This window comes from Lineus longissimus, chromosome 12 (genome assembly GCF_910592395.1).
Source record: "Lineus longissimus chromosome 12, tnLinLong1.2, whole genome shotgun sequence".
In the NCBI taxonomy this organism is placed as follows: domain Eukaryota; kingdom Metazoa; phylum Nemertea; class Pilidiophora; order Heteronemertea; family Lineidae; genus Lineus; species Lineus longissimus.
In genome coordinates, this window is record NC_088319.1 from 10,819,737 (window position 1) to 10,833,813 (window position 14,077).

Here is a 14,077-nt window from a genome sequence, read left to right on the forward strand (position 1 = left end):
AATTCAATGATTGATTATTATGGTTTTAAATTGTTTGTTTATACGGCATTGCTATCGATTTCAAATAACTTGCTACTCGATTCGTGTATTGATTAAACCATCCAACGTTTTCATCACCTTGTTTTAAAGGGAAATGAAAGTGTTTTCTGATTTTAAAGAAATTGACGAGCGCCTGTGATGTCACAACCTTTGTGACACAAAAAAGTACAACTGACGTCACAATTTATCTGTGACATGTGTACCTCTTGACTCTCCATTATTATTCATCGCATTGTTGACTTAAAAGCTTTTTATTTGAGCTTTTAATAATTGAATCTTCATACAGGGCGTCCCAAATGATGTTTGCAAAAATTGTAACGTTCCTCACACGGTTGTTAGTGTCAGTCAAATCAATCAAATGTGACATTATACAATTTTTTTTTCATCTGTAGCTGATAGAGTTCAATTATGCCCATTATCTTAAAGAGCAAATACAGGTATGTGGACTAGATGACAATAACTGCTCATCAGCTGCTAACAGGGTGATGCTTATCATGCTTTTTGAGAAAAAAGAAGAAAATAACATAATTTAGAATAACATGTAGCTTCCTTCAAATTGCTTGGAGTACTGGTCCCAGTTTTTTACAAAACAAGTTATACTCCAAATCACAAGAAAAAAAAGCCACTGCGTGGAAAAAAGCCCAAAATGGGCCAGAAAAATGGTATTTTGCTTGAAATGGTACATGCCTGGGCTGGTACTGGCCAAGTCTTTTTAGATACTTTGGACTTGAAGTTTGGGATGAAATACAAAAAGTTTATTCAGATGAAATTCACCAAAAATTAGCGTGCCATAAGAGCATAGTCACTAACTTATAGTGTTAACTTTAACATGACTTTTCGACAGTACCAAGTTAATAAAAAGTTAATGCCAAGTTCGTAGTGATTTGTCTTGTTTTAAACAACCATGGGCTGGAGTGCAGACTATTGGTCTGATCAATTGTATAGCCTATGAGCATTATGCAGGTCATAAAATAACTTTTTGCATTGTTAGCCTACTTTTCATGTGCATCGCTTACATGTAGACCTCCCTATTAAGACACCCTTGTGACTGATGAATGTTGTCTTTAATAGAGAGCTGTCCCGTTTACAGAGGTCAAATTGTTTTGAAATGACCTATTTGGGACTAAAAGCAAAGTGTTAACAGAGATGTTAGCTAAGGGAAGTTCCACTCTTAGGAAAATAAACCAGGGTTTCGAAATTATTTTTGAAATTGAATAACTGATCAGGATTGATTTAATATAGTTTGCACCCCAAACCAATCAACATATTCTTTAACAGACAGCTAGCAGTTGTGTCCACAACAACTATGCGATGATGTTAAAGGGGTTGTGTGAATTAGGGGTCCAAAACAGGAATTTTGTCTTCATGAGGCCGGATATATCCAAAACGGGGTTAAGTTACGGAAAAAATATGTATAATGATTTTTTTTTCGAAAATGACCGTCAATTTCGAATTTTCCACCAAATGTCCTTATTACGTCATAGTGTACCGGCTTGCGAGCCAGCGGCAGCGCGAACAATCAACGAAGATTTGCCATTTTGCCACAGGAAGTACCATTTAGTAATAAACATGGCTGCTTTCGCATTAGATTCCTCTGTTGGCGGGCGACAATTCAAGGCAGAACATTGCTGAGGCATTCTAGTCTTTGTTTTGTTATGTTATGGTTAGCCTACGTCAGACATGTCAGACGCGATCGATCGATGTGCGAATGATCACATATCGACTGAGTTATCGCCGAATGCATTCTGCTCCACAATGATACCACGCATGCGCGAACTTCAAATTTGTGTGGGAAGTTGGCGGACTTTGCTGTGCGGATTACTCGGAAACTACTGGGCCGATTTTAAAAAAAATGACACTGGCATCTTCAGCTCAGTGTCTAGAAGCAGAATTTTCACTTCATAATGGCGTACCTTTTACTTCACACAACCCCTTTAAACTTGTCAAAGGTTGACCAAAGGTACCACCATTTTGGATCATTAAATGGATCAGGCTACATCGATAAGCCATGCGCCAGGGCTTCGAATTATTTTTGAAATTGAATAACTTGATCAGGATTGATAGTTTGCACCCCAAACCAAGCAGCATATACGTAAACAGATAGCTAGCAGTGGTGCCCATAACAACTACACGATTCTGTTAAACTTGTTAAAGGTTGACCACAGGTACCACCTTTTTTTCTAGAACTTGAAATCCTAAAGCAATAAGAACTCATTAAAACATGAAGTGAATGCCAGTTTCAAGGGTGGGAGTCAGTTCTTTGCTAGAAAACAACCTCCTGTGTTTTAAATGGGCATTCACTTCATTTTAAAGGAGTTGCTTTATGATTTCAAGTGCTAGCTAAATGGTGGTACCAACATGTGCAGTCTAAATCATAATTGTCATCCCTAAATTCACGTCATTGGCGCGTACCTGACACGAAGCAGGACGGATGTCATTTGTGATTTGGACTGTCCATGGTCAACCCTTTACCCCTTTTTGCAATTGTCTGCTTAAAAAGAAGTCATGTTGACAATAATGATATAATATACTTTCATTTCCTTCAAATGCTTTTACAAGCATTGAATACCTAACATATATCTTATTTAGTTTCCAGGGAAATGTATCAGGGCGTTTTGTCCTTCTTTCATTCACAACAATGTGTCCACGCTAATCACTTTGTACATAGATCACAGCACAGCATCAGGTTTTGGTGTCAGGTAGTCACTGTTGTCGAAATGATGTATGTTTGTGCTAGGCCATCTGGTGGTAAATGGTGGCACTAGTATCATATTGTCGTACAGTCCAAGTTACAATTGACATCCTCTCTGCTTCGCGTCAGTTACGCACAACGTATACGCAAGTTGCGCGTAAGTGACACAGTTATGTTTTGCAAATATCGTGCAACCTACGCACTGGTTAGCCCATCAGCGATGCGCTTGTGACACGCCACTGATGCAATTTAATGGATGTTAATTGTGATTGGCACTGCACTTTCACTTTCGTGTTCTAATGATGCTCCTGCTGCGTAATATTGTTTGACGTGAACGGCATACAATGTTACTATCCAAAGTGGCGTTTACATAGTCAGAAATTGCATTGTCTGGCCCATGTTATTTGCATCTATACGATACAAAAAGATTAAAAGGTCTACATGTAGTTTAACCCAGAAATTAGCATGCAAACTTAAACTGGACACGAGAGCGAAATATAGACTGACTTCTTGCATAGTATGGACTGAAATAGCTGGGTTATAATGTTTAGCAAGTTTGGCAAACGAGTGCATTGTGTAATTTGTTGGCACTCTCCTCCAGCTGATCAACTTTTGATAGGGTGGACTGGAAACAAATTTAGACCAGAACAGAATCTGATAGTGCCACGTTGGACAAAAACCAATTTAGACCGGAACAGATTCTGATAGTGTGGACAAAAAGCAAATTTAGACTGGAACTGATTCTAATACTGTGAACAAGAAGCAAATTAAGAGCTGGAACAGATTCTGATAGTGTGGACGAAAAGCAAATTAAGGCCAAATGAAACTCTAATCTGGTCTTGATTTACTGGGTCAAATACGCATAGTGTAAATGCCACTTTTCCTTCTGTCCTGTGGTGTAACAGTTCAATGAGTCAGTTAGTGTGACTTTCCAGAACTTCAGTGTTTCTTTTCCCTGCTCATATAAATGAGTATAATTGTGATGACCAAATTGCAATATCATGTGGTGATTGCTTGTTGACATTTCTTTCTGGAACACACTTTATGTTATCGAATATAGCACTTGTGCAGTGAAGGATTATAGCATCGTTTTCGACACGCAGTCTGCCATGCTGCTGTTGAGAACAAAAAGCGTGTTCCACAACATTTGTGCCTTCCCTATATATGCATTTAAACCACCCCAGCATTTGTTTCCCCCAACAATTAGGCCCTGCCTCACAGGCTGAAGAACCAGCAGACTACTTGGGATAAAATTGGCATGTACGTGATTTTTAGAAAAAATGGTGGATGATTGGATTTGCAATGTGAGAAAATGAGTTCTATCTTGTCCACATTTGGCTATTTCGAAGAAATATGAAGGGACTTGGAAGAAGTGGAAGTATGCTTTATGTGAAGTAGCACTATTATAATAAGAGCATTTTTACTCTGCCGCCTAAAATATTGTCAGGAAAGAACTTAAAGCCTCTTTTGGATTTGGCCCATGGCCTAAATCTACTGCACTCTCAGCTGGATTCTGATTTATCAACTTGGTAATACTGTCTAGACCTACAATTAGAATCCCTTGGACTTCCTTGGATCTGTCACCATTAGGTTCATGCCGATCATCTTTTTGCAGAGTTTACGAAAGAATAAAGCTGTTGATGACTCGAGCCAGGAGAAGCAATCAAAAGCTCAGAATCGTCTCGGCAACTTATTCAGTCCGGCCGCCACCTCTTTCAAGGTAAGATTGTGTTATGAGTTGAACATCGGGGCCGCCATTTTGCCCAGAACTGGAAACCCCAAAGCAATTAGAATTCCTTCAAAATGAACTGAATGCCAATTTAAAACCTGGGAGGGTGTTCTCTGGAAAACAAAGAACTGACTCCACCCTTGAAATTGGCATTCACTCCGTTTTGAAAGAGTTCTAATTGCTTTTATAGGTCCTCGACTCCTGATTTTTCCTGGAAAAGGAAAGTGGAGTTTTGCCATCTATTCGTAAGTGGATCAGGCTACATCAATGAGATGTCAGAAAATAGCATTCAGTGTGGGAGGTTGCTTAACTTAACTCATTTTTGTCCGAGATTGTCACTTTGCAGACTCTGCTTCTCACTGCTCAACTGTGGTTTATTGTGATCAAGGTGTTTTGCAATTTTCCTCTCTCCTACAGGACAGGGAGAAACTCGAACAACTCTATGAGAAGCTACAGATCTACAACCTGCAGGGCCTGCCAGAAATGCCCGATCTTCTGATGATCGGTCGGCCAAAGTTCGATCCATCTTTATACGAGTTAGAGGAGCACTGGACGGATATCGTTGACAATCATACTGTGAGTATTCAAGAGGTGCCACTCAAATTTTCATTTCTAAGCGTCTGGCCTCAGGTTCTCTCAGATGATTGGTTGAGAAGACCTAGTCCTTTGACCAGAATACTGTTTTGCAAATTTTCGCATTTGTGATCTGGTCACATTCCTGTACATTCAAGCAGCTTTGGCCAGAACGACATGAAAAACACAATACTACTTCACTTGTTCCTAAAACCTGTCATCTTGTATTGATTCCAGGCTCTGAGCGAGAGGGAACGTAACCACCAAGCTGCAGTGTGGGAACTCATCCAGACGGAGGTGACCTACATCAAGGGTATCGGGGTGATCATCGACGTGTTCTTGTGCTGTATGGTCAATCTGCAAAACAGTCTATTACTAAATGATGTAAGTATACATTGTCCGCTTGGTATATTTTTGAAAAAAATTATTCTTGTCCCCTGTCGCTCAGCGGAGTGAAAGGGGACATGAAAATACCCTCCGTCAGTCGACTAAATTTATTTCAATGTTACAAATACAATGTACTTCTTTACACCTTGTGCCTCCTATTCATTTCAGATTGAAACGGATCGATTATTCAGCAATATTGTCGATGTGATTGGTGCAAACCGCCAGCTCTGGGAGGAACACATGTTACCCGTCGTCGAGGAAGCCAGACAGACACGTCAGCCTCTATCGGTATCCGGGATGAAAGAGGGATTTTTAAAGGTAATTTCTGCCCTCTATTGGTGTCATTGAGTGTTATCATGAATGGTGAAATTTTCGCAAGGGATTTATTTTCGGGAATACTCTGTCAAACACGATATTTAAAATTGGAAAATTTCAATGGTAATGAAATAACAATTAAATTACAGCATCATGTGCCTGGTTTTGCTGTGACGGGTCAAATATAGGCCTGATCATATCATATACTGGCGTCGTAACCCTATTGGATTTTTGCTGGAGGTATGGAGTCCACTGTAGGCTAGTGTCCACCTATGTGGGATCTTTTACTTGCTCTGCCATAGACACTCAGGTACGAGGGACCACAGCTATTAGTCTCTTCCGACAAACCCTTGAGTATTTCATACGCTGTAGCCTACGTGTTGTAAAGAACCAGGAATTTTAGTTCATTGAAAGCCACGCCGGTTCATCCAGAAATGCAATCCTGGGTTCTCCCCGGGATTGTCTGCTAAAGCTACATGCTTTTCTGAATTCATTTCTTTTTTTCTCTTTTGGTGAGGTTGAGTGCCAGTTGTTTTGGACAGATATAAAAAATGTCCAAAACGATTCACCCCCTCACAAAAAACATCTTTAAGAAGCCTCAATCAGTGTTTTCTGTTTTCATATTCCAGTTTAATGACATGTTCCAGCCATATCTCCGTCACTGTCTAGACCAGGAGGGGTCGGTCATGTATCTCAGGGACTCGTGTCGAGATAATGAACTCTTTAAAATATTTGTCAGCGTAAGTACAGCATTTCTTTCTTCACATCTTTCAGTGGGCTTTTATTCAGAAAATGCAATTAGCACAATCTGATTAGGCCTTTGAGGTAAAAAAATTGTAACACTGTCTTGAGCTTCAGTCCAAATCACAGATGATATCCATCCTGGTTGGCGTCATTGACGCGCAATGTACGCACGTGTTGCGAGTCACTGACGCACCAGTGATACGCTTATCGTCCTATGTTACGGGTAAATTACGGGCGACATATGCGTGAGTTGCACGTGGTAGTACATCAATGACACAAATTTAGGGATGACAGTTGCGATTTGGACTGTACCACAGGCATATTCTCATTCTTGACTTTCTTCACATGATTCAGTGGGCTGAGACACAGAAGCAATGCGAGCGTCTACGACTGCAGGACCAGATCGTAAAACCTATGCAGAGACTAACCAAGTATTCGTTACTATTAAGTGCAATAAATAAGAAGACGGAAAATCCACAGGAGAAAGAGGATCTCGAAACTATGGTATGTAAAGTGGGAAATGGTGGGAAAGTCCAGACAGAAGTGAATCAAGGGCACTTCTGAAGAGAATAAAAAAAGATACTAAAATTTTGCTGTGCTCTTCTCCTAATAGGCTAAAGGCCTTTAGATTTTGGTTAAAAAATCGTGATCCAATTTCAGTATCATGGGTCATGTTATTATTTCTTAAAAGCTGAGCAAAGCATTGCCAAACAAAGTAATCTCCAAAAAAAAATTGTGACTACGTTTTGATAGTTATGCTCTCCTTCCAGATAATTTCAGTCGATATATTTGTTAACTTCGTCAACACCACACTGCGTAAGCGCCATGAAAAAGAGCGCCTGGCAACGATCATTGACAGGATCGAATCTTATGACGTCGTGGATATTCTGAACGAGGAATGTAGTAAGGTGAGGATGATGAAATGTGTCCTCTGGTGGAAATGGGGCCCTTTGGTGGAAGTGGCATTCTTTGGCAGGAATGTGGTCCTGTGGCAGAAACACAGTCCTTCGGTAGATACATCGTCCTTTGGCAGAAATGCGGTCTTTTGGCAGAAATCCTGTTCTTTGGCAGAAATGTGGTCATTCAGTCATATGCGGTCTAGGGATATTAACCCTTTTACAGCCACAGCGATTTTTCGGCCAACACCATCCTGTGCTGACAGGGGATGCCAATACTAAACAGTGGAGCTGACTTATGTCTGAATGGCCGAAACTATTCAAAACTGTTACCATCTTTACTATAAGGTCGAAACTTGCGTTTCCAAGATGCGTTAATGGCATGTTTAGAGTGTGTGCGATTCAGTGCTGGTGATTTGAAAATGTTATGGCCCGGGGCATGGCGTGCTGTGCACACCATCCGCACATGATGGGGCCATGCACATGATGGGGCCATGCACATGATAGGCCTATGCACATGATGGGGCCATGCACATGATAGGCCTATGCACATGATGGGGCCATGCACACGATGGGCCATGCACACGATGGGGCCATGCACACGATGGACCATGCACACGGCGGGCCATGCACACGATGGGCCATGAACATTATAGGGCCATGCAAGAGAAAAAAAATTTAACCAAATTAACATTGCGTATTTGGTTATCTTGTTTTCAGATCTTAAACGACTACACCCAGTTAGATCTGACGTGTCCGATGCCAGGATGCAACCCTCAGCAGACGCGGCACTTGCTATGTGAAGGTGCACTCAGGTTTAAAGATGGAATTAGCAAGGTAGGATGGGAAGAAAATCACACTTAATGTGTTAAGTTATTCAACAAAGATTTTTGAACTTGTGACATTCCATGTAACAGCATCAACCTAAATACTTAGATTATTGCTAAGTATGTCTTTCAGCGTTATTTAGTCATGTCAACATGGTCAAGCTATTGTAGTAGTTTAGCAGTACTTAGAATGGGGGCCAGTCAACTAGCAGTTTTCGTTTGTGGTCGTGAGATTTGTCAACATTTGTAAAACATTTGATACGAATACTGTAAGTTACTTGCAAAAATACCTGAAATTACCATATTATCTGGTAAAAGTGGGATATCATCCTCAGCCTGTGGCAGTGGGCGATATCACATTGGCCAGAAAATCCATATTGCTCTTGACAAAGGTCTAAATTCGATTAATGTCTTCTATTCTGTTTTCCAGTCGACGGATGCATATTGTTTCTTGTTCACTGATATGTTCCTGATCACCAAGGCGAGTAAACGTGGTGACAAGGATAAGGTCAAGATCATCAAACCGCCAATCAGAATTGATCAGGTGATCGTACATGAACTCAAGGATGGTGGTAAGTAGTTTTGGTTCGCAGAAAGAATTTGATTTTTACAATTAAAATAATTTTACGGTACTACAACTTTCTTTTAATGTTGGCGATTAAAATCATTTTACAGGACTAAAAGTTTCTTTCTTGAATTCCAGGGAGTTTTCTGGTGCTCTTAGTCAACGAATACAGGGTGGCGTGGTCCGCGTATACATTCCATGGCGAACAGATCAAACTCTGGGTCGGCAAGATACAGAAAGCACAGGCGTTATATCAAGAAGCCCGTTTACGCGCCCAGTACCCGGAGGATGAAGACTTGTACTACCTCCCGGATGAATTTGACGACGATTCGTTAAATTATCCGACGGCCGCCATGATGAACATGCCAGGACTTAAACCAAGTATTAGCCATGAGAATCTCTCGCTGAGGCGGACATCTTGTTCAGAGTCGGACTTTAATCAGTTTAATATATCGCGTGCGAAGAGCACGGAGTGTTTGCTATCGCGGCCGGAGAGTGTTGATTCGTTGACTCATAATCATCACAAGCCGGGGTTGGATCGAAGGTATGATTCGCTGCCACCAAAAACGCATAGTTTTAATCAAACTGTGTCGGATGAGGAAGAGGATTATGATTCTTTGGGGCGGTCGAGCACCGGGGGACGGGGAAGCCTCAGATCTGATGGTTCCAGTCCGTTTCCACGGCGGCGCTCCGTGCCGAAGGACGGTAGGGAACAGGGTCATACTTTAGCCGTCCCGGACGTGAATATATTGCCACCCTCTCGTTCCCCGCCCGCGTCGCCATCGCCTGTGCGGCGTAAATTATTGTCTATGCAACGAAAAGACTCACCGAAGAACTCAAAATCAAAATCTTTGTCAGTATCTGAGTCTATTTCAAGTAGTGGTACGAATTCACCATCATCGAGGATGTCGCCGGTAGACAGTCGTGGCGTGTTTGGTGAAAATCCGCGAATCTCGTTAACGATGGAGGATAATGGGAAGGGGAAGTTCAACCAAAGACGATCCGATAAACGTTATCACACGGTGGACAGTATTGAAAATGTGCAAAAGAAAGATCGGGACGCGTCAATACATAAACGTCTTTCATGGAATTTAGGAGCTTTGGAGGTCTGTGGCGGGCCTACTGAGGACGAACGAACATTACAGGAATCGACCGGCGTTTCGACGTCGTTACGGAGCGTCGTAAGCTCGAGTGGTTTCTCGTCGACAGGGTCTTTACAAGCAAACCAAGACCCTGATCATCGTAGGACTGCATCGACTGATAGCGTCTTTGAAAATTCAAATGAAGTGACTATTACAGTCAGTGCCCCGTTACGCCGAGCTGACCGTCCGCAATCCACGTCTGCGCTCCAACCGCCGAGTCTCAGTTTGGATTCGGCGGAGGAGGCACTGAAGACGCGTAGTCTGACGTTGCCACATCAGTCGGCGAGTGAGGATGGAATTTCATTCTCGACGTCAGATTCGTCTTTAGCAACGACACCAGAGGGCCGGAAACGTATGACGCACTCCCAGATGATGAGGCTGAAGAAACAGTTGTTGTTGAGTTCAGACCTTGAGGCATCGTAAGTATACAATTTTGAATCACATTTTCAGTGGCGAAGCTAGCTTTTTGGTCTGGGGGTAGGGCAAAACGCTCCTTTTGGGGGCAAAATGAATGACACTTTTTTAAATAATTCGGTCAAAATCATGGCAACATTTTTTTGGTGATTTGTGGGGGGGCAATCACCCCCAACCCCCGCTTGCTGCATCCCTGATTTTAATGCCACTTCACATGATTGCACACTTTCGGGTGACCCCTTTGGATATTCTGCATGGAAATGAACACCTCCCCGATTTGAAGTGTCGGGCAAATTTTGTTCTTGGTCAGCAAATTGACATAGCAAATGTAGGACAGACCATGCAGCACATCACAGAATTCAGTTTCTGGGAAACTGGAAGGACTTCAGTCTCGGTTGGATCAATGGGTTTGTTCGAAGAAGCTACATGTATTAAAATGTATTTATTTCACTGTAATCGACAGTAGCACCACCTAGGGGTAGAAATGGTAAGCAGTTTGTTTGTTTAGAGTCAGTTTGCACAAGAGTTGTGGTGATGCTAATAAAAAGCATTGTGCAAACCAATGATTTTAGTCATTGCGAACTGCAACGGAGCCATGATAACATGCTTGTGGTTGGAATCTGGTTGGTTGAATACTCCTTTGAGGCCTTTGAATCAACCCCACGGTCAGCAGAAATCAGGACAAAACTTCCAGATTTTGCATCGGTTACGCATGGGCATTGATATATAACCAAGCGAACTAAGTCATAACCTGTTCTTCAGCATGCCTAACCGGATGCATAATCTGGCAATTTTTGTTCAAATTTCTGCTGACGGTAGTGCTGATTCGAAGTCTTCAGAGGAGTGTTGCCATCACTCGTCGTGTTGTCCCTGGGGACTATTCTCTCAGTGTGTAACCTGTCACATCAAATAGGCGCATGTCCCATAGAATATGAGCCTAAATGACACCAGGAGATAATGGAAGAAATAGATGTCCTAAAATTTCACAAAAGGCAGACAACAGTGAAATGGACGAGCAGTCTGTCCCGACCAGCCAAGCTCAGAGTGACATGCACCTGGTTATGCCATGACATATCAGATTTAAGGATCTGAACCCTTCTAAGAAAGCTCTTGTGTAAACTGATTGAATGTTATACTAGGTATTGTTATGCAAGTTCCAATTTCTCTTGCGGTTATTGCAAGTTCAGCTTTTTTATACACGGTGGATGAGGGTATCCGTTTACCAGTGGAAAAATGTATTGGTTTACCTGTAAGAATACATGCTTACCTCGAGAGGAAATTACAACACAGAAGAAGCTGACCAAAGACTTGTCTATTTTGAGTGATGTCGAAAGCTAGGCACAAACAAGCAATTTTATTTGCAGTTAAAGCGAACTGGAACCGCCAAGCCAGTTCGTATGACCTCGTTTTCATTTCCCGCGTATCGGGTGATCAGAACCAGGCATGAATGAAACATGGCGCCTAGCTGTCAATCATTGAGTGACGTCACTACTATGGAATTTACTACGAAAACTCATGAATGAAAGATCGCATGACTCACGTGATTCTCACATGATTCTCAATAATAACAGATTGAACTGCGCATGCTCGGGCACTGGGGGCGGAGCTACAAATCTGAACTCGAATAGGAAGTTGGAAGTTTGACTTTCTCGGGCGGTGAAAGTCGAAAAGTTGAATAAATCGCTCGGCGGTTCCAGTTCGCTTTAACTACCATAATAGTTGCTGCAATGTGAGTCAAAAGGATCTCTCGATCTCCTCTTCGATGAAATCAGTAATGGCTGGGTTCCAAATTCACTCTTGCATCCCAGTGACCTGCACTAAGCAATTATTGTCGCAAGGGATTAAAATCAAAGGTCACTGAGAAACTTAATTTGCTTGTTAGCAGGGCGCTTAACTCTAGAGTAATGGATCTTGTTTCTGATGTGTCGGCCTGGTTGTGAGGTAAATAGATACCCTTCTCTACCATACCTTCGCCTTGAGTTTGAGTGAAGCCAACTGAAGTTTAAGTTTTATCTGAAGAACTGAATAATTTCTTGAGACAATATTCCTTTCGACTTTGGGAACCAAAAGATGAAGATGCAAAAAGTTGCCTGAATCGTCGGGAATTGATTGCTGGGGATGGGTATCTCATTGGCCCTGCAGTTTGCTTAGCTCAACTCTCGGTTTTACATTTTGAATTAGCAATTTTAGCTGCTGAAGTTGTTGTGACTTTTGCCAATTTTCAAGTGAATGCTTACTCCGAGAACATTTTGCCTAACTGCTTCAAGTACATGTAGGATATTAAAGAGGTACACCGTTCATATCAACTTGTAGTTTTGACATGTATAAGGTCAAGTGATACAATTATAGCTCCTACAGTGTTGACATGAGCTGGTAGTACACATCAGTGCACACTGAGGCTATAATTGTACTGGCGTATCATTGTACCACCTTAGCTTACACAAAGCCGTAGTGCAGTTAATATTAGGCATTCTTAATTTGCTAAAACTTGGTATTTATAGAATTTGTACCTTTGTCGTTGAAATTTGTATTCACTTCATATTTTGATACAATTAGAAATTCCCAACTTCAGTTTCAATTTTGACAAACGGTGTACGCCTTTAATCACAACCTTTGTTCACGGATCAAGTCACATATCTTTGTTGTAAGCCAGTCTTGTACAAGTGTATCCCTTCAAATGTGACGAGAGGTTTTCCTAGGATTTGTGGTTTAAATTTGACTTAAGGGTTTCCTCAAGGGAGAAACGGCCCCCTTTCATGATCCAAGAGAGGCTTGCCACTCCTCCATTTTCACTCTTGATTTGGCTGAGGTAACGCTTTTAAAATAAACTTTTTTCTCTCAATGAGCATGAAAAGGAAGATTGATAAAGGAGGAATACCAGCTTGTCTTGAAATTATAAAAACAAGTGATACCAAGAATTAATGAAGACTAAACATTTGGAAGCAATATGTACTACATCATCTCAGCTTGCACTTGGTACCAAATTTTGACACGAGGGGGCTTTTGCAAGATACTTGTAATTCGTCTTCTTTTCAATGACAGTATCGCTATTATCAAGTATCTTTAATCCATACTTGCTGTTAATGCTTGTTTTTTGTCACAAAATACTTGCCTCAAAAAGTGTAACTCAATTAGTAGTGATTTTTAGGCTAATAAGGAAATGACATTTTAACAATGTTCTAAAACTTCTCTTAGACAAAGAATGCCTGCTATTACGAGTCGTTAATTACTTCTTGGTAATGCCCAGTTTGATTTTATCTTAATAGTGTTGATTTCCAACATTTCGGGTTGAGAAATAGTTGGTTTTTTGCTTCCCGTTTTCCAGCCATGAAATACCCGGAAACACATCTCCTGACATGTAGCAAAATTAATTTTCAGACCTCTCACTGGGTATCTCATCAATGTCCCCCCCCCCCACCCAATTTATTTTGTGGCAGGAACAAAGACCTTTGGTACATATGTATGTTTTTATATGAATTTCCAATTATGCATGCAACTTTTAAAGGGAACTGAAACCGCCAAGCCAGTTCGTATGACCTCGTTTTCATTTCCCGCGTATCGGGTGATCAGAACGATGCATGAATGAAACATGGCGCCTAGCTGTCAATCATTGAGTGACGTCACTACTATGGAATTTACTACGAAAACTCATGAATGAAAGATCGCATGACTCACGTGATTCTCACATGATTCTCAATAATAACAAATTTAACTGCGCATGCTCGGGCACTGGGGGTGGAGCTACAAATCTGAA

General features: G+C 41.4%; 1 protein-coding gene across 11 annotated transcripts in view; it reads left to right on the top strand.

Annotated features, from left to right (window-relative positions):
* The window catches only part of LOC135497219 (pleckstrin homology domain-containing family G member 5-like), a 146,610-nt gene that overhangs the window by 126,080 nt on the left and 6,453 nt on the right, over positions 1 to 14,077 (top strand). For 8 of the 11 annotated variants that reach the window (XM_064786966.1, XM_064786970.1, XM_064786969.1 and 5 more), the window contains 11 exons: positions 4,347 to 4,451; positions 4,878 to 5,036; positions 5,271 to 5,417; positions 5,589 to 5,738; positions 6,365 to 6,475; positions 6,834 to 6,983; positions 7,250 to 7,387; positions 8,096 to 8,212; positions 8,633 to 8,774; positions 8,906 to 10,328; positions 10,787 to 10,810. In XM_064786966.1, coding sequence (XP_064643036.1) covers positions 4,347 to 4,451; positions 4,878 to 5,036; positions 5,271 to 5,417; positions 5,589 to 5,738; positions 6,365 to 6,475; positions 6,834 to 6,983; positions 7,250 to 7,387; positions 8,096 to 8,212; positions 8,633 to 8,774; positions 8,906 to 10,328; positions 10,787 to 10,799 — 2,655 coding nt within the window. In that variant the 3' untranslated portion in view covers positions 10,800 to 10,810. Of the gene's footprint in view, positions 1 to 431; positions 477 to 4,346; positions 4,452 to 4,877; positions 5,037 to 5,270; positions 5,418 to 5,588; positions 5,739 to 6,364; positions 6,476 to 6,833; positions 6,984 to 7,249; positions 7,388 to 8,095; positions 8,213 to 8,632; positions 8,775 to 8,905; positions 10,329 to 10,786; positions 10,811 to 14,077 lie in introns of all 11 variants that reach the window. The other 3 variants (XM_064786971.1, XM_064786972.1, XM_064786968.1) reach the window with 2 other exon arrangements.